Source organism: Carettochelys insculpta, chromosome 6 (genome assembly GCF_033958435.1).
Source record: "Carettochelys insculpta isolate YL-2023 chromosome 6, ASM3395843v1, whole genome shotgun sequence".
In the NCBI taxonomy this organism is placed as follows: Eukaryota; Metazoa; Chordata; order Testudines; family Carettochelyidae; genus Carettochelys; species Carettochelys insculpta.
The window spans coordinates 57,302,665-57,323,830 of record NC_134142.1 but is presented as its reverse complement, the minus strand read 5'-3'; the positions used below and the strand labels follow the sequence as shown (position 1 = coordinate 57,323,830).

General features: G+C 40.3%; 1 protein-coding gene across 2 annotated transcripts in view; it reads left to right on the top strand.

The window, feature by feature from the left end:
- The window catches only part of FMN1 (formin 1), a 360,158-nt gene extending 347,756 nt beyond the window's left edge, over positions 1 to 12,402 (top strand). For both annotated transcript variants that reach the window (XM_074996955.1, XM_074996956.1), the window contains exon 19: positions 2,152 to 12,402. In XM_074996955.1, the coding sequence (XP_074853056.1) occupies positions 2,152 to 2,196 (45 nt within the window). In that variant the 3' untranslated portion in view covers positions 2,197 to 12,402. The remainder of the gene's footprint in view (positions 1 to 2,151) is intronic.
- Positions 12,403 to 21,166: the final 8,764 nt, after the last annotated feature.

The window sequence follows — 21,166 nt, the reverse complement described above, 5'->3', positions numbered from 1 at the left end:
TTTGAAGGATCCACATGTGAAACATTTGGTCTAAATATATTACCAATGATACATCACCCAAGGGACCAGTCAAAAACTGGGTTGTCATCTGGAGATTATCTTTTCTAAAAGAGTGAATAAAATTGTACCAGAAAACTTGAGGATATTTTCAAGCAGTCACTTAAGACAGATGATTGGCTACTGGAGTTATTCCTCTTTTGTATGTTTTGATGTATCTAAAAGATTTACTTTACATATACCAATAGGTGCTGACTTCTCTTTCTACAAAGGGATGTTCAGTCCCCACAACTCCACTCCAGGCCCTGCCCCCATTTCCATTCAAGTCTCTTCCCCACATTTTTCTACCCTTGTCTAACCATGTTCTGCTTCCTCCCTGTCTCCTCCCACTAGTGTGCCCCATCCCCACTGCTTCCCTTCTTCCAGGAGCTTAAATGCCACACATCACCTGATTAGGGGTGCCCCAGAATCAGTGAGAGGGCAGTGGAGGAGTTGGCAAGTGCTGGACCACTGGCATGGGAAAGGTGAGGGGGCAGAAAGTGCGAGATTGGTGCAGTGGCAGTTCTGCCTCCACTAATTTTTACCCGTGGGTGCTCCCTCCCTGAAACACTCACATAGCCAGTCCCTACACTGATACCTCCAGGAAAAACAAACAAAAAACACCAAGAAAGATCACTTCCTGGGCCAGTTCTTGCTAATATTTGTCATATATTTGAGCCAATTTTTTTTAATCATAGATTATATTAAATCAGTAGTGCCTTTGACGTCAACCCTGGCCTTCCTCTTGATTGGTACTCCCTTCTTTTCGTGAGCCTGTATATTCAGACCTGCCTCTGGAATCTCTGCTACATGCATCTAGTGAAGTGGGTCTTTGCCCGCAAAAGCTTATGCTCCAAAAAGTCTGTTAGTCTGTAAGGTGCCACAGGACTTCTCATTGTTTTTGTGGAAACAGACTAATACAGCTACCCTGCTGATACTGGTAAAAAAAGAAAAAAAAATCAGTTGTATTTTTTGGCTCACACAATAGTAAAATAAAATCAGGGTGCAAGTTCTCAGGCATACACCATTCTGCTTTCTGAACAGTGCAGTGGCACTCAAAGAGAAAGCAAATAATGATGTTGTCTTGTCTATATAAGTAATACATATTTTATTTGCAATATATAATCATTCTCTTTGCCAACATCAGCAGTCTGTCAGCAAAATCATTAGCATATTTGGTATGCTTCCATAATAATTCTGGACATGTAAGTTAGTGGAACATTGTCGAGAATTATGCTAAGATTTTTTTTTTTTAGAGAACGTTCAAAAATATTAGTTGACCTGTTAACTGTGTACTACTTCTTCTCTAAGGTCAGTGAAACAGCAGCAATAATTGCTTTTAACTTTTTCTGCCTCACTTGAGTTTTCAAGAGACATCTTCCTTCCTTCCATCTCTCAAAAACCCTTCTGTCAATTCATGTAGCAATCCCCATGCATCTCAACAAATTGCTTTATTTCCTCACTGCCCACAATGGGTTGTCTAGTCACCTTTTCTTCAGGTTTTTTACATACATCATCCTAAAAGTAATGCATCCATACGCTTAACTGCCATGCATATTTTTGTTAAATATGTATATAAACAGGCCATTTTCTGCTGACTTGCTTAATTTTATTTTCTGGAAGTGCTTGTTAAAGTTTTGATCATACTTTTTTCATTAAAGATTATCATGTATATAGATATGTGGGTCAACTTTGAAAGCAGAATGGAAGAAGCTATTAAAATCATACAGTGCATATACACTATTTTGAAATGTTTCCAGCTTTCTGCAGCACCATTGATCTTTGCAGAATTTCTTGTTTATATTTAAATGACTGAGTCTTTAAAGACATATAGAACTAGTTAAATTCATAGAAAGGCATTTATGGGGTCTGGTAGTTAAGCATTTGTGTGTTGAAAGAAATCTTTGCAGGAAATGACAAACTGTGGCATAGTTTAGAAATTTATGGTACAGCACCCCAGGAGTTAATTTTCTGGAGGAAAAAAAGGCTCCAGTCTACTATGACTGATTTGCTACTCAGTTCAGTGTTCAAGACCGCATGCTTGTTGCAATTTGAGACCAGATGGAAAATTGAAGAAAAGAATGATAATAAAGCTCTTTTTTTCATGAACAACAGAAAGAAAAACTACGTCAGAAGGAAGCCAGTGTGACCACTAACTGAAAGAAGACCCATGAAAATAATAACAGTGTGACTTAATACCATGCGTGATGCTTTACTCTGCCAGTTCCCCAGGGAGCACCTTATGTTAATATTATGGAGTTCTGCTTTTCTCATCTCTTTTTGAGACAATCCACTAAATACTTTTCAATCCCTTGCACAGAGTTTGCTCATTCAGTAGAGGGAACACTAAGAAGTTGCCTACAGGGGAGTTAATAAACTCTTTATATAACTCTTCCTTACAGCACTTAAAATGCAGTTATTTTCTAAATAGTTACTTCAGGTACTCTATGCATAATACACGAATGCTGGAAAGATAAAATCAGGATTTTGGATGTTGAACTAAGTAATAGCTAACAAATCTGTACATTGCTTACTTTAGCTTCCTGTAGATTGCCACAGAAGTACAGTTCAACTCATGAGAGGCTATTCTTTCGTAAGTTTTTAGACCTCACGATTAACTGAGGGAAACACTGATTCTAAATAAGTGCTAACTTAATCTTTTCACAAATGGATGCAAGTTTATTATAATTAACGTAGCCTGTCTTTTATTACAATTATTTTATTAAAAATTTAGTCTATGCCATATCCATTGAAATGGGAGTAATATTTTGCCTGTATGGGGAGAAAGAGAGAGCTTCAAATTCTGTTGTTTTATAGTCTGTCTTATAGTATGTAAAGGCTATAACTGGCACATTATTTTTATGGTTTTGACTTGATGTTTCTTGTGAGTTCTTTGTGTTATCTGATTCAAGAAGACAAAGAACAGAAGCACTTTAATTTATCAGTGCCGTAAGGTAATTTATTTGTTATCATTCATCCAACTATAGTGCATAAACCATCCCTCATAAAGTCATTTATTTACTGCTACATTTCTGGCTTTGAATTCAATAGAAGCTCATATTCTTTAACAGTAAGCACCTTACTACAAACTATATTGTACATCCTGATTGTCTCCACATATATTTATATCTGTATGTATAACGCAAACATATACTCTAATATGTTAGAATTTTAAGGGCAAGTAGGAGAATCTTGTTGTCATCTTGTCATAATATAACCACTCTGTGTGAAGTGTTATGTAGGGCCTGGACCCCTTAACTGCTGAGTGCCCTGAACTCCACTGGTACTTGCAGGCATTCATTACATCACCATATCAGGCTCTTTGAAAGAGAGATCCTTGCAGCAGAAAAAATGTCAAGGTAGAACAAAAATAGTGACTGTTAAAAACAAACAGAACTGTTGTTGTAGACCGACAATAGACTGCAAGTAATCAAGCAACTGTGTACAGATCTTACAAAGAAAACTTTCCACAATTACTAAACCATAAAAATCTCTTGACAACTAGGCTCATAAAAATATATGACCAATACAGATGAAATAAAGATGAAGCGTAAAGTACAGGACACATAGTATGGCATGGGTAGTTGCAAAGGATATACATGAAAAAAATATTGGGTTATTTATGAAACAAATGGGGTTTTATAGAGTTGGTGCAAAGCCTTAAGCAAGGTTGTTGAGGTGCTTGCATATTTATTAAAGGAAACAATAGTTGTAACATCCATATTTATATTTTTCATTTGGAGAGTTCTGAACTTTCAGATTCCTTAAATAGTTTTTGTGTCTCTTTCTTGTACAAATAAAGTCAAGGGAATTAAGATAACCCTATATTTTTGGCCTTTATAGCTGACTTTGATAGACCTGATACGTGTGAATATGTTACAAACTAAAACAAATCAAAAATAGATAAATGGCACTATATAGATTTGAAGAGGGACGTGTCCCCAGTTAGCATGGACATTGGCAAGAAAAACTGGAGTTCTAGCAGCATGTGGTATTATTATTCTGACAGAAAGAAAGCAAATTCCAAAGATCAAAATTTTCTGTCTTCCATCAAATCAAACATAAAGAAAGGTGGATGAGGTGCATCTATGAAGATATACATATCTTGTAGAACTGGCAGGGACCTTGAAAGGTCATCAGGTCCAGTCCCCTGCCCTCTCAGTAGGACCAAGCACCATCCCTGACAGATTTTTTTAGTCTATTTGCCCCAGACCCCTAAATGGCCACCTCAAGGTTTGAGCTCATAACTCTGGGTTTACATGTCCAATGCTGTGCTTCGGCAGTCATAATTAACAATACACAACATAAGCAATAATGTTCATGCAAGCCAAAAAATAGAGAACAGCAGTAGGCAAGATCATTTTGATGAGTCTCTAACCCTGTGTCTACACGAGTCCCTTCCTTTCGGAAGGGGCATATTACTGAGCAGGTTCAAAAGATGCTAATGAGGCACTGCAATGAATATACAGCGCCTGATTAGCATAATGGTGGCCGCAGCGATTCGAAAGTGTGGCTTTTTGAATCGTGCACTGCCCATGGAGAGGGGACCTTCCGAAAGGATGCCCCCCCCCCGTTTTTGAAAGCCCTTCTTCCTAAGCTGCACTTGCGAATCACCACGGCCGCCATTATGCTAATCAGGCGCTGCATATTCATTGATCTGAGGTCTAGAGAACATGACCTATGAAGAAAGGCTGAAAGAACTGGGCTTGTTTAGCTTGGAAAAGAGAAGATTGAGGGGGGACGTGATAGCAGTTTTCAGGTATTTAAAAGGGTGTCATAAGGCAGAGGGAGGGAACTTGTTCTTCCTTGCCTCTGAGGATAGAACAAGAGGCAATGGACTTAAATTGCAGCAGGGGAGGTTCAGGTTGGACGTTAGGAAAAAGTTCCTAACTGTCAGGGTGATCAAACACTGGAACGAATTGCCAAGGGAGGTGGTAGAATCTCCATCACTGGAGGTATTTAAGAAGAGGTTAGATAGATGGCTTTCAGGGATAGTCTAGAAAGTGCTTGGTCCTGCCATGAGGGCAGGGGGCTGGACTCGATGGCCTCTCGAGGTCCCTTCCAGTCCTACTTTTCTATGATTCTATGATTAGAATCTTTTGAACCCGCTCATTAGCATGCCCCTTCCGAAAGGAAGGGGCTCGTGTAGACCCAGCCTAAAAAAACTGAGTATGGTTTTGTACCTACTAAAATCTCTGATCATTAGAGCTGGATGGAAATTTTCTGACATTTTTTATCCGAAAATGCAATTCACAAAACAGAAAATCTTCTTAGTAAAAGATTACTCTCAGGAGACCTCCTGTTTGGAAAAAAAAATATGAAAAAAGTTTTAGAAAGGTCAGAATTTTCCATTTCAACATTTTTAAATTAAATGTTTAATGTTTTGGCTCAAAATGAGTTTTTCTTTAGAAATGGTTATTAATTTATACATTAAAACTTCAAAACTTAAATGTTTTAAATTTACATACATGCAATCTTTGAATTGGTGCCATCTGATTTTTCTTCTAGTTAACCATGAATGATTTTTTTTTGAGATTTTTATCTTTGTCGCAATTCAGGGAGGATTTTTTTCACAATCTCTGAATTTCTCATGGGTTCAGAAAACATTTTTCCCACCCAGTTCTAACTGTAATGATATTTTCTCTGAAGAAGGAGACTGTTTCAGACTTCCAACCATTTAGCAGGATTACTTAGATTAAATGGAAAAGTACCTCTAGTTCATTTGATCCATTCCCCTGCTCAGGACTTACTGTTCTTAGCCTTACCTTAAATGAATGGACATGGCCAGCTAAACAGCACGCCGGCAATATCCACAAATGCTGTCAGACCTTTTATACTGGTGACTAATGAAGTTGTTCTAATAGAAGAGTGGCATTGATGAATAATATATATATATAATATATGGAGGCTTGGTAGAATTCAATTTTTATTATTTTAATTAATAATATTGTCTTTTAAGTATTAATTGTTTATCATGGCAGGAAATTTTGTGATAGAGGGATGAGACAATGATTACTGAATGAGGCTAAATGTATTTCAAAAGTTAAAGCTTTATAACCATTAATAACAAAAATTGTCAACACTGGTTATTAAACTACACAAAATAAATATCCTTAAATCAGACTCTAATTAAAGTTTCAAGCAGCATTTTTTCTCACTTTGCCTGACTGTAAATTTCTATTATCATCAATGGAAACATTTTCACAGGTTGGTGTGTATACAGTGAAATCAACAGTTACTGACTAAAAGTTGAATCCTTTCAAGCCTATGTATATGTCTATGTAAGTTATATAATTACGCACAATTCAGGTACTCTAGATTTATATTTAGAGATCAGCCTAAATGAAAACCTGGGATGCAAATTTCCCCAAAGTTTCCATGTAATGACACAATGGCACAGCATAAAGTGCTATGTCAGTGAAGCTGAAAGCACTTCAGATGTATTTTGAGAAAAGTTTGTTTAATCTGAGCTTTCTAATCTGGGGAAGAATAGCAAAGACAGAAGAAGGAAAGGCAGAAAGGAAAGAAAGTCAATAGTTTCTTTTAACCCTGTTGCCATTGCTTGGTCCTGAAGGTTTATAATGAAGAACTTTCTAAAAAGTCCCTATTTTTCACCATTGCCAACGATAGTATGAAACCTACTACAAATTAATTTAGGTAAAGTCTGAATAAATTATACTCCAATTGTAACACTATTTCATCCATTTAGATTTTGAGAGGGCGGAAATACTGATATTGCTGTTACTTCTTATTGTTTTCTAAATGAAACAGATTATTTTGCATATTAGCAATATTTTAACAATATAGATTATATGATTTTTATGACTTTTCTTATTGATCTGTCCATACAAATTTTTTTTCCCATGAGTGACCTATGGAGGTCTGTCTTTTGTATTGTTTGCTTTACTATGAAAATCCACATTTATAAGTTTATTGATCTAAGAATGTATTTATAGTAAAATTGGAAGATGTTTGTGTGGAGAATAATACAAACGCATTGAGTTTATAATCCAATGAATATGGAAATTTAAACAAACTGAAATTGCCGAAATACTCAGATCACAGAAAGAGACATAACTAACCACTGTATATTTGAGTTATCTTCTACCAGGTGAAGCATAAAAACAAGTGTAAAATAAAAAAGTTCAGTTGTTCATATATCATATTTGAAGTGGACAGCATGTCAAGCATGGAGTGTTTCATAGAATGTTCTTTCAGGAAACCTCTCTGAGAAATTTTATAAAATAGGCTTGTTTTCTTTCTGGTTTGTACCACAGAGAACCCCCAACTGTAAAGATTGTACTTTTAAATCCAATATCTGTAGTCTATTCTTTCATCAAAGTCCATGGGATTACGCATGCACAGTTATAAGTGGAAATATCCCTTTTGTTTTATTATTGTACTGTATGATTTTTAAAACAAGTGTTGAAACATATATGCATTACAACAGAAGGAAAAATACTTTGTCTATGCAGCAGAAACAAAACCTTCAACAAAACTTAGGAACCTAAACATTAAATTAGAACTATTTTGTAAATCTTACCAGCAGTTATAGGGACTTAGATCACCCTGGAGGTGTCCCCTTGGAAACTGCAGGTACTTCAGGCTCTCTCTTTACTCTTTCAAGTAGTCCTAGGAAGGACCAAGTTCTGCTTTCTGCCCTTTTCGTTCCTATCTCCCAATGGATCAGTGTACCAAGTATTCTCTTAAGGCTTATTTACACTAATATATTTTGATGAATCCTACCAGCATTGCACTAATGCCTAAAGATAGATATACCTTTATGGTAGCTAACAGCCCCCACTCCACACCATGTGTCAGAGCAGCCAAAGAGTGTCTCAGTATGATGTCCAGCTCCAGGCTGAGTGTTGAGCCATTAGCCTTCCAAATAAAAGCTGTGTGGAAATGACATCTGTAGATTTCCCTGAAGCATCTGTCATCCAAGACTCATGTTGGTAAATTGTTCATAGAAGAGCCATGAGAATGATTAAAGGCTTGGCTAATATGTCTTAAGAGATTCAAACAGCCAGCAGGGCCAGAATCCAGGGGGTGTCCCAGGGAAAGATGGACCACAGGCCCAGGTCAGTGCCCCACAAGGGGCATGGCCAAGGATAGAAGGGGTGGGGCCTAGGGCAGTCAGTGGTGCTGCCCTCCCTTCCCCCACCCCACACACACACCCCATGCAGAACAATACTGCTGGCACTTTAAAAGGGCCCAGATCTCTGTCCACTGCTACTGCCAAAGTAGCAGAGGCAGCAGCTGAAGCTTCGAGGCCCTTTGAAATGCCAGGTCCCAGGGTAGTGATCCTCTTTGCCCTCTGCCCACCCCCCAAGTCAGTGGACCTGCAAAGAGCTCAGTCTGTTAACTCAACAAAGGGATGGTTAAAGGCTGGCTTGACTTCTGTCTAGAAGTATCTACTTAAGAAATTAATGTTGAAAAATGGGCTCTTCAGTTTAGCCAAGAGCACTATAACACAATTCAATGGATGGAGAGTAAAACTAGACACATTCAGTCTGGCAATAGTGAATAACTTTTTAACAGCGCTGTGTAATTATTGGAGCAATATATCAAAGGTCATGGTGGATTCATCATCAACCATTGCGGAGGAGGATCCTGTAAGCCTTTATGCATGTGAGTAGCTTTGCTAGTGTAAATAATACTGTGGGCCCAGATCATTGCTGCCTGCAGGAAAATGTGGGAAGGAGCTCTGGGTGGGGATAGCTCTAGGCCAATCCACTCATGGAGACCCTCTCACAATGTCTCATTTATGGGTCAAGAGTTTCTTTTCACCAATAGGTTCTGTCCCCAAAGCTGCTGAAGCCCTGTGGTGTGTGAGGCAACAGCGCACGACTTGTTCCATGGAAGCCATTTGCCTCTGGCCCTCAGCATGCTGTACCCTGATAACATAGCTAACATATTTGAGTTACATTGTCAGGGAGTCCTCTGGGCTCTGACTCTCTCTAGAAATCCTGGGTTTGTCCCAGTGTGAAATTATTATACTCTACCCAGTCTACTACCCAGCATCTCCAAAAGCTTGATTACATGTGACTTAACAGTTCTATCAAGCAAAAGGGAATGTAGTGTCTGTTCTTCAGATGATAGTGTTACCAAAACATTTTTCTAATTTGCTGTAAGAGGATTTTGGTTGGCCTTTTGTGAAACGTTAGTGTTATTCATTAGGAAAGAAAAAAAGGACACACTTGTTCCCTGACTCCTTCCCAAAGGATTAAGCATGTACTGCTGTACTTTTACCTTCTTCAGCATGTAATAAACACATTCCACTGCATTAGGATAAATACTAACCACAAGCAGCTATCCATAAAACTACAGGAATTTTATAAAGGTCAAAGAAGATATGAGCATGTTCCCCTGTCTGGAATATTAGCAGCCAAAATCTCCTTTTTTACAGAGCTCACGCAGTATGTTTCACAGACAATTTATATAAAATAATCTCAATGAATGTATTAGCATCAATCATGGTTCATCAACATCCAACTCAAAATTTTTGATACTCTTGTTTCATTTCCCATTCTTTTCTTTAGTATTCATAGCTCATGAATTTAAGCATTTGTAACTTTTAGATTATCTTTTGGTGCTCTATTGCCCTTTTAGATTTTAGAGAAGAAGAAATCCTCCTTATGATGCATCTGCATAGAATGTGTTGCTAAGTGCTTGTGTTTGATAATGGTTGGAAGAGCTAAGAGGACTTAAAAAAAATTCCTTGTGTTATTTCTGTTATTTCTTTGTTTATACCATCATTCTCTTGATGCTATACTATAATATATGTTAGTTAGACTATGGAAAAACTGCAGGGTTCACAAGTGAATCTCAGTCATCCAGGTTTCCCTTGAAAGTTCAAATTCAATAAATCTACACTACCATCCTGCTTCCCAGCAAGTCCCTCTCTTCTTACCATGGATGAGTTCAGGGAGTCCCAGGGCTCATTTGTGGAGGTACAACAGTAGCTAGCTTAGTGGGTGCAGGAAAGTTTGCCAACTTCAGCCCATGTTCCCCAAGTGTGTGCATGTTCATGAATACGTCACCCCTTGAGTACACAGGTTGAGTTTCGGTTCAAATATTTTTGCACAATACTGCCCTTAGTGCTTGGCATAAAGGCAGCCTGCCTATCAGTGTCAGAGGCAGCACATCACTTGTGGAATCAAGGCTGTTATTCTCTTAGACTATGTCTTTATTAGCGCAATTTGTCAACAGAAGTCTTTGTTGAAAGATATATTGCAACAAAACTTCAGTCAACAGATCACGTCCAGACCGCCAAAGCAGATCGAAAGAGTGACCCACTCTGTCGACAGAGAGAAGCCAGACAGCCCAGCTGCTCTATCTGCAAAATGGCCAACCAGAAGCACAATAGACTGGATTGCCCAGTGTCCCAGAAGCCCTGTCTGTTAACAGAAGGGCCCCTGGAACGTCCAGACCAGCTTTCTGTCAACATACATCTATGTTGACAGAGATGTTCTTCCTCTTGGTGAGTGAGGTACAGCTGTTAACAAAAGCACTGCATTCTGTGAATTTACTGTCCACAGAATGCCCTTGGGAATCTGGATACTCCGCAGGTTTTGTCAACAGAGCCCTCTAGTCTAGACATAACCCTAACGACCAGAAATATGTGTGATACAGGAGTAGTATCTGAGTGTTTTGAGGTTACATTTCATACACACTTTTCATGCCTATCCAAGTCTCAGCTGGAAAGAGGCTGTAGCATAACTGAAAGCAAAAAAGCTGGAATAATATCACGGCTGTCAAAACAATATAAAGCTTACTGCTTGTCCTGTGCACCCACCCTTGTATCTATGGAATGCCTCTTTCAAATGCAAATAGCAAACATGCCGAAGAGCCAACGTAGCTTGACTGAAAGTGTTTACAGAGTATTTTAGGGTACAGTTTGTATATCTGGTTAACACCAATATATTTCATATCCCCTGAGTGGCACAGCTATGCTGAGCTAACTCCTGAAGTAGAAGCAACTTGGACAATGGAAGAGTGCTCCATCAACCTAGCTACTGTTGTTCAAAGAGATGGTATTCCAACAAGAGACAGAAAAATCCCTTCTGTTGCTATCAGTTGTGTCTATGCTACAAGATTATGTCTGCATAGCTACAGCACCATAGCTAGTAGTGTCCCCATAGTATAGACGTGGCCTAAATCATGTAGGGCACATCTGAAATTTTTAAATTGTCTTTTGTTTTGTGGGGGGATGTTTTTGGTACAGAACTCAGATATTTCTTTCCAAACTGTAACCCTCATAGCTGGGCATAGCCATGTAAGAAGCCAAAATGGAGAAAGATTAATTTTGAGAGAAGTAGAGTTTTTCTAGATGGAAATCAGGGTTTAACACACAGGCAGTGTGATTCTTGTCATTTTATTTGCTTCTTTTGAAACCAGGGCTCAAAAACCTTTCAAAGCAGTACTAGTTCAAGTAGATGTCAATTAAAACCTGTTGTGCATGAATGCTCTTGTTTCTCTTCCTATCTCCCTCTCCATATCTCCCTGCTGGCTGCTCAAAAATATCTACACACTTCCTGGACTATTAGCAATTCACTCATAGGCAGATATTTTTGTGATGCAGTTGTGTTAAATTTTCTTCTAGAATTTAGAAGAATGGAACATACTACAGCAATATTATTTGTATTATGGGAATGCATCTCATATGTTCCCCACAGAGGTTATTTTCTTTACCTATGTCTATATCAGATTTCTTTTAATAAAACAGCTTTGTCTAGATGTTATTACATATGACTCAGCATGCCATCATGTGAGTTAGGGTTTAATTTCTACCTTTAGGCCCATACCATTTGCAGCAAAAATCCTGGCACATTCACTGTGGGTATTTTTCTAAGACACAAGCACTAAAATACTTTACACATATTCAAGAAAAAATAAGCCAATTAGATTAATGTAGTTTTTTCTTCACCATGTGACAATATATATTTCTACTGTATATTTGAACTTTTAATTTTGTCAAAATACCAAACACTACATTATTTGAATTTGAAAATGTATTTATTTAAAGACAGTGCTAAAGAACCATTGTTTGTAAATAATAAATGAATGTAGTTTCTTCTTCGCAACTACTCTTCACCATACCAAATGTATTTTTGTATTGAAAATGTATTGTTTAGATATTATAGGTTTGTCTATTCAAAGAATTCTGCTGAGATATTATGTTTTACTAATCCTGATACAGTTAATAATCCAGCTGCCTGTGAATTTATTTAAAAGATAGAATCTATTTTTCAGTCTGCAAAGAACAAAAATGTATGGGTTATAGATGTCTATTTGCTGAAGGTATTTTAATAAATGTTGGTTTCATTTCTGTCTGAAGCACTTGGCAATAATTTTATGTGTGTCAATTTTGTTTACTTTTGATACTCTTTCTCACAAGACACCTTTCAAAGCATATAATACTTTGTGCTATTAAATTAATTAAAATAAATCCAGCCATGCTGTTGTATATGAAATAAAAACAACTGACATGCAAATCTGTATTTCTGGAAATGTGTCTCGAGCCAACTAAACTTCAGGGCCCTCATTCTTTGTAAAAGAACCACAAATACAGATTTGGCCTTGTACCATGACTGAGTTATCATCATTTTTAGTGGCTAACTGCTGGACCATCAAGCAATTAGCAACAACATGATAAAAAAGTTAATCCTTTCGAGATTTCAGACATCTCAGACTTTCAACCCCATCAGCCATTAACTCTTTTCTGCCTTGGTATCAGTGATTTTATCCTCCTCTGGTTCTCCTCCTACCTCTCTGATGACTCCTTCAGCATTGTCCTTTGGAGTATCCCACTCATCCCCACCAACCTTCTGTGGGAGTTTCACAAAGATCTGTCCATCATGTTTTCTTCATCCTTCTGTGTCTTCTGTCCAGGTACTTTCATCTGCAAGCACAACGTAAACTTCTGTCTGTTAGGAGACAACTCACAGTTCTACCGCTTTACTCCAGATCTGTCTCCTTCTGTCCAAATTATCATCTTTCTGACACCTCCTTGTGGCTGCTAAACTGCCTGCTCAAACTCAGTATGTCTAAACCAGGGGTCCTAATCTCCCCTCTTTTCCCTTTCCTCTTCCTTCTCCACTGTATCCTTTTTCAGTAACAGTGGACAACACGACCAACGTGCTTGTCAGTCAGGCCCATAACCTGAATGTCATCTTTGTCTTGGACCTCTTTCTAGGTCCCCATCTCCATGCCATGTCTAAGTCTCTCAGATTCTTTCCGCATGGCTTTTCTAAGATAGAGCTTTTCCAATCCATCCACATAGCTAAAATGCTCCTCCAATCTTCCATCATCTTCGGTCTTAATTATTCAGCAGTTTTCTCTGGCCTTGACAAGCCCAACTTTGCAGCATTATTCTGAATGGATAAGAGAAGGTTAAAGATCATTTTCGTAAACCAATGCTTTGATCATCTCACCCCTTTTTTTCCATGCTTCCATTGGCTCCCCCTTCTCTATAACATCTCTCACAAGCTCCTTGTGTCCGCTTTCAAGCCACTTCAGCACCTGTCCCAACACTATTTTCTCTCATTTGTTATCAAAATATTGAGTCCCTCTGCCAATTGGCCTACAGGGTCAGCTCCATTGCTCACTTGTTACATGTTCAAACAAGCACCTTCATGCTTTCTCCTATGAAGGTTGCTGCCAGATTTATGCTGAGGAAGGGAGTACTGGTTCTGAACCCATGTTAGAAAGATCAGTACAGACTTTGACAAGAGTGGGTGCAGTGGAATGCAAGTGGCAGAAGTTGGATTTGAGACGGTCTTGGATGCAATTGCAGGAGCAGAAAATAAGATAGTAATTATAAACAGAGCATTCAATAAGCAAGAACTGTCAGGCAGAAGGGATGTGCCTGTATAATATCTTCCCAAGCACTTATTGAGCTAGCAGTTTGGAAAATGCAGATGGTCCTTACTGATAAAAAGTCAAGGATTGTAGTTTCTCTGCAACGTCCCCAATCACCATCGTATCCGTGCAGCTGTTCCAGCTGGAACGAAACAGTCACGGAGCAAGTTTCGTAATGACTCACTGTGATATTTCAGCAACTTTAATATACATCTGATACAATGTTCCATGACTGCTGGCTGGAAATTGAAATTCCTGTTCCAGGGGAAATACCAAATTATAAAAAAAAATATTACTTTGAAAGAAAACAAAATGAAATTTATTGTGTAACAGGAATTCCAAAATTTTGGTCTGAAGAAGACAAAATAGTAATGCATTTTGGTTTTCTCTGAAAGTCATCTGAGGCTTCTTGGGCTCCCAAAGCCCTGACTACTCACCTGACAGGGAGCCTGGGATCCAGGACCCCCATGCTTCCCAAGTGCCTAGGAGCCCTGGCTTCTGTGCTGATTTGGAAACTGGGCATTTTGCCCTATAGCTGGGGACTTTGTTAGCCCTGGTTGCCAGGGATTCCAAGGAGCCACTTACTTTGGATGTAGGGCTTCCAGTCAGTCCACCAGGCAGGCCGCTTTGGAGGCAGGTGGGCCAGTTGGCAGAAAACTGGTCAGCTTTCCTTTGGAATGTTGTTGAAATTGGCACATTCCTGTGGAGCATTTGTATTCTGACAAATTGGCATTTTCCAATGGAACAAACGTCTCTCTGAAAATTGCTGCACTGCTCTAATATTACATAATGATTAGGACCAGGTGCTGTGCAGGGGTGGAGGGGGACAATGGAGCATATGTAAGTATGATGAAGCGATATTAGGTGTTCGCATGCATTGGTGATGACCATAATAAAATATTCTAGATTGGTGCTGAGCTGATAGATGCATATGCAGTGGATTTGTTGATCCTAATTGAAACTATCTGTGGCAAACAACTCTGACTGAGAGGCATGCTTGCTTTCTTGCTGCTATTTCATCCTTTACATACTTTCTCCCCTTGCCTCCCCAGTTTAGTCCCTTTTCACCAACTTTGGGGTGGTGTCTTACTAAAGAGACTGATCCTTCCAGCCCTCATGCCTGGAACGCCGATTGACTTTAATGGGAGTTCTGCACATGCAATGCCAGCCAGGTCAGGCCATGTCTTTGTTTCTTAGGGTAAAAAAATGTCCCTCCAGGGGAGAAATTTGGAACTCAGTCCTGAAACCTGTCCCAGGCTGCATGGAATCCAGTGTTGGTCACATTTCCATGCCATGTCATTAGAAGTGTGAAGCATATCAGGAAGGCAAACTGTACGAGATTGAGTCCATTTCCAGCAGTAAGTTAGCAACCAAAGCACCAAAGATAAGGACAAATCCAGGCTGAACGTCTAAAAGAAATGTAGTTGGATCTATAGTTATACCCATTCAAAGCTTTCATCCTGAGCAAGTCCCTGTTTTTTAACCATATCAAATTCTTTATTATTTGATCCTTTTGTTAATTTTAACTGTGATGAAAATGATGATCTTCCCACAGGGCCCTCTGAGCTTGTGCTAGATAGACGTACGTTAACCTCTGTGATAATGAATTGTCTGCATTTCACTAATGTACACATATGATGCATGGACATTTCATGATGTAAAATCATGTTGAATGGGCATAGTTTAAAGATTTGTAGGCATTATAATTGTTCTGCTAAATGGTTAACATGCAGGGAAGAAAAACTCTCTGAATGCTGCATGTTTATTTGATATCATTAATGAATTTATTGAAAAATGTTACCTTCAGTAACACAAATGGTGCTATTTACGTAGTGAAAGAAATAGATGTGGGGATGGGCATAAAATATAAGGTGAAATATTTTTCACTTTGGGCATCTTAGGAAAGAAAATATATCCTTGCAGAATACCCAATAAACATTGAAAGCAAATGGACTGATGGTCATTATATTTGAGGGTTTTTTCCCAGGAAAACTTTAATCAAATCAAACTTTCATAGTCTTTTTATGTAACCTCTCATATCACACATCCTAAGGTAGTTTGCAAAATAAGGAATTTACTGATGCAAATATTTATGAATACACCAGGTCAAATAAAGCAAAGTCATTTGTTTGAAAGTGTCAATATAATGAATCAACAAAGCCAAGAGATTCCAGATGCAGAGGGAACCAGTACAGCTGCAAACCCCCTAAAAACAGCCATAGGATGGCTGACTTATGCTGCTTTCTGGATTATTTGGGGGAGTGTGGGAAAGGGAGATGAAACTTTTTCTGAATCTTTATTTATTTTATTGGATTGGTTTTCTCCAGGAAAGCAGCTTTTTCCCCCTACAAGATGATGGACAAGCAGTTGGCCTGGTGCACTCACTGGTTTCCCCTTTTATACCTTCCCCTGCATCATCTGCTTTCAGAGGTAGAATACTACCGGACATTCCAGTATATGCAATCCAGTAATTTTAAAACTTAGGAGCAGCATTGGCAGTTCAGTATCACAATACTAGTGGCCAGTGAGGCAAACTAGATTCAATAAGAGTCTGGGACCAAAAGTAAACCCCCTAGCCTTAAAGTCACAATTAAGAACAGAGCCACAAGCCCCAGGTCAAGGGTCTGCAACCAAAATAGCGAGAAGAGCCATTTTTGCAAATTCAGTAACAAATCAATCCTTCAAGAGCCACAATGCCCGTGAATACAAGACAGTCCTTAATAAATAATGGCAAACCGTGCTTTTTGTCACCTCTATTTTAAGAACAGTGCACACAATGATTTGTACCAGTTGAAAGCCATCACCAGGCTTTTCCTGCTTCAACCTGCAAACCGCGCCCCCTTCCCAAGCTTTGCTCCCAGCCAGCCAACCCACCCCTTCCATCCCCAGGTTTAACCTCTTCAGCCCCCAAACCCAGCCAGGATTTACCTGCCTCAGCCAACAAGCTCTGCACGTTGCTCCTCCACAGCCCCCCACATTCCTCCTGTTACTGCCAAGTTCCACATGCCTGTGCAGCTCTCACAGGGCAGCCTCGGCCACCCCTCCCCCCAGCGCTCCTGCATGCTGACTTCTCTCACAGGGAGTCCTGCTGGCTTCCACTTCCAGGGCTCCCGGCCCTGCCAGCTCCCCCCCTCCCCGCCCCACCCACCCTCAACCTCCAGAGCTGCACATGGAGTCAGCGGTGGCACCGCTCAGAGCTGCAAGTGGCTTCTTAAAGAGCCACATGTGGCTCGGGAGCCATAGGTTGCTGCCCCCGCCCTACATAGTAGCTTAATTTCTACTGTTTATTCCCTTTAAATGGAACTTACCAGTTGCAGAGAGTCATCACAAGGCCCTCTGCACAGCTAAACATCATGTTAATGCTGTCTGGAGAGTGGCTTCTTTCTTCCCTCTACATACTTACACTATTTTTCCTGCAGTTGTTGGAATTCCTTGTTGTGTTTTCATTTGGTGAAGTTGTTCACCCAAAGCTTTCTTCTCTCACTTCCAAGCAAGTAGAGAAAGATTGGCACCGAGCAGGATGGATCCCTGCTTATTCAGCCTTCACCCTTTTCCCCTTTCAGTGGTTCCCAAATTTCCTTACCTCATCGATAACTGATTTTGTTATGAAGTGATAGTAGAGGAGGTGGGTGCTTAACTGATCAGCCACCCCCACTAACCCTGAGTGAAGGGCGAGGTGCAAGCCAGGCCAAAGGGCAGGGGGAAGGAAGGCACTGAGGGGGTACATGGGAGATTAACTGAAGACAAAGAACGAGGCCAGGGAAGATTGGAGATGAAAGAGGTTGAGATTTTGAATGGGTAGAGAGATGGAACCTAAGCCCAAGTAAGGTAGAAGAAATTGACCATAACAACATGTTGATAGTTAATTTGTATTAAGACAATGTCTGATGTTCACCAATCGATAGTGGTTAGCAATGTCCAAATGATTTACAATTATGTTACTGAGTGAATGTCACTTTTTTGGGGGGGTTGCTAACTGTAAATCAACAGACAGCAAAATACATCTTCATACTTTGAAGTTATTTGCAATTTCCTCTGAGTTGTTCTTGGGCTGCAGTTTGCTCTCAAACAGCACATTGTAAATATTTTCAGCTCATGCATAGTGGGTTAAATTAGTCAGCCCTTTGGGGAATACCAACAGTACCACATAGGTACAATACGAATGCCCATACTGGGTCAGACCAATGGGCCATATAGCCCAATATCCTGTCTTATGACAGTGGATAGCACGAGGTGCCCCAGAGAGACTTAACTGAATGGACTACTGTGTGATCCATGCCCTGTAATCCAGGCCCAGCTCATGGCGGTTAGATGCTAGGGACAGCCAGAGCATGGAGTTGTGTCTTGACCATCTCGGCTAATGGCCATTGATGGAACTATCTCTCATGAATGTTTCTGTTTTTAAACCCAGGTACAATAATCCCCTGGCATGTGTGACTTCGATTTGTACTTAACTCGCATTAACACATGTTAAGTGCAAATCAAAAGTGCTCCAGCTCCCAGCTGGGAGAAGCCACAATACTGCATCTGTCTTCCTGCCTGGCTCCCTCAGCTGGGGGGAGCCAGATGGGCAGACAGACACAGTAGTGCAGCTTTGCCCCAGCTTCCCCCAGCTGGGGGAGCTGTGGAGAAGCCATGCCTGGCTCCTGCAAGCCCAGGGGACCTGGGAGCCAGGCTGCCCATGGTTCCCGGCTCCCCCTGACTTACATGAAATTTGAGTTATGCGAGGGTCGCAGGAATACAACCCTCACATAACGCAGGGGACCACCGTAGACTTATGACCTTCACAACATCCCCTGGCAATACGTTCCACAGGTTGAGAGTGTTGTGGGAATTTGTGTTCTAGTATTTGCTTGTCTCTATTAGTAACTTCAAAAAATTTAGTGATGATTGGTTCCCATACTGTGTTGTTGTTTTTGTTTTGTTTTTCCCTCTCCAAATGACAAGCACCCCCATCAGCATGCTAGGCCATTGGCTCAGTTTGAATCATAAGGGCAAGTGCTTCCTACAGAGTTTTTATCACCACCTTTTCATTTTCTTTCAGCATCTGAGTTGCCACGAAATGTTTCCCATTCAAGTACTGAGGAGGCCTGGCAACACTTAACCTATGAGATCTGGCACAGTCACAGTATCCTGAACAGTAGCGCTGCTGTGATATGGCTTAAACGGAACAGCAAGCCACAACAGGATGCTCATTTCTGCTGCCTTGCATGTGTTGGAGAGCACAAAGCCAAAGCTCTAATGCCTTTTCATATAGCGTTACAAACAAGGTCACACTTTGTGTGGGTTGTTGCCCTGAGCGTTTGAGGCTCAGTAATTTACAATTTAATTAAAAACTCCATATCTTAAAAATCCCATTTGTGGAGAGGGAAAAACCAGGGTATTCTTCAACGCTGCCATGCAGTTCTTTGGCAGAAGAGTAAGAGAAAATATTCGCAATAAAGCAAGGCTGTGTTGAGGATGGGCTTTGCCAAGTGGGTCTGGCACCCTTTTGTCCCTTTGTTTAAAAGCTTCATTGGAATTCTTGACATAATGAGCACTTTTCCTAGCCTGTTTGGTAAGGAGCCCCAAAACAGTAGGAGTTGGTGAAGACTCGGAGGGGTTTGCTAAAACCCTGAATGAGTAATCCTGGGTTTATGGCTCATGAACTTACAAGTCGTCATTATGTTTCTCATTTGCAGTACAGTGTTTTAAGACATGCTGTAAAGTTTTACTAAGAGTGTCCAAGAAAACACCTTCCTTTAACTCACTGGGCTCCATCTGATGTTAGCACCATAGAAAGCAAGTCATGGAATCATAGGTGGGTTATCTCCTCAAATGGCAGAGTTTTGAGTACCGATGCACAAATAGTATTCTTCTCTTTCTTTGGTCTAAGTTTGTCCTAGAAACTCCAACCAAGTCTATTCTGCAGCTCCATTAGGAAAAAACATACAGAGTGCGTCTACACTAGCCAGTTACTTCGAAGTAGCAGGCACAACGTCAAAATAGCACGCGTCGTGCGCTATTTCGACATTGAAATCGACGTTAGGCGGCCAGAAGTCAAAATCGCTATTCATAGCCGAAGATGGGAATAGCGCCCTACTTCAATGTTCAGCGTCGAAGTAGGGCATGTGTAGATGATCCATGTCCTGCTACATCGAAATAGCGGGGTCCTCCATGGCGGCTGAGGGGTTGAGAGAGGCTCTGTCCTGCCCCTGTGGGGCTCTATGATCGCTATGTGCAGCAGCCCTTAGCCCAGGGCTTCTGGCTGCTGCTGCTGCAGCTGGGGGTCCATGCTGTGTGCACGGGGTCTGCAACTTGTTGGCTCTGTGGACCTCGTGCTGTGCAGGCCGAGTGCGTCTGGGAGGAGCCCTTTAAAGGAGTGGCTTGCTCTTGCCCCAGAAGGGCTAGTCTAGCCTGTGACCCCCATCTTCAGGCTTTGCTGGCCCCTTATCTCGACAGGGAGCGCTTGTGTGTGTGGACGCTCCACATTTCCTTCCAGGGTGGCTCCTTTTGATGTTCCGCATAGCTACTTCGACATGGAACGTCGATGGCACCAGCCCCAGAGGATGTGTAGATGATATGCTTCAAAGTAGCCTATTTCCATGTTCTTACTTTGAAATAGGCTACTTCAATGTAGTATGCTGGTGTAGACGTAGCCCTAGTAAGGAAAAGCTGAAAGTGGAGCTGTTTAGTTTCTAAAAGCTTAGAGCAAAAGTTACATTTTTTATTTTTTATACTGTGTGCAAAACTAAAGTTCATGTTCAAAGCAAGACAGCACATTGTGAAGGATGCTGGGTCATGGGGGCAGGTGTTCTTAAGGCAAAATTTAAGATGGCTCTTTATTTTTAAAACAAACCAGTATTCAGCTGTTATTCTAGCATACTGTCTATTTTAAGCTATGGCAAATAATTGAAAAGTACCAAACATTCTCTGGTGAGCATGTTTTTTTTTGGGGGGGATGAGGGGTTCAGTGTAGGGGTTAATGTGGGTTACATTTTCAGTGCTATATACAGAAGAAAGCTGATGCAAATTGCCATCATTGCTCCTAAGATAGTGTTTAGCTGATGCCCCTGGCATTATTCTAAAAATGTACGCTTTGGATTTAAATATATATATATATATATATATATATATATATATATATATAAAATAAATTATATATTCCTGGCTCCTTCTGCATGCAGCTCCCTGTGTGAATCTTCTGGTTTGACTTAGAAATGTGCTACCCAGTTCCCATATGCATAATTGCATTCGTGTTTATTTTGGAAAGAAAAGTGACTGTATG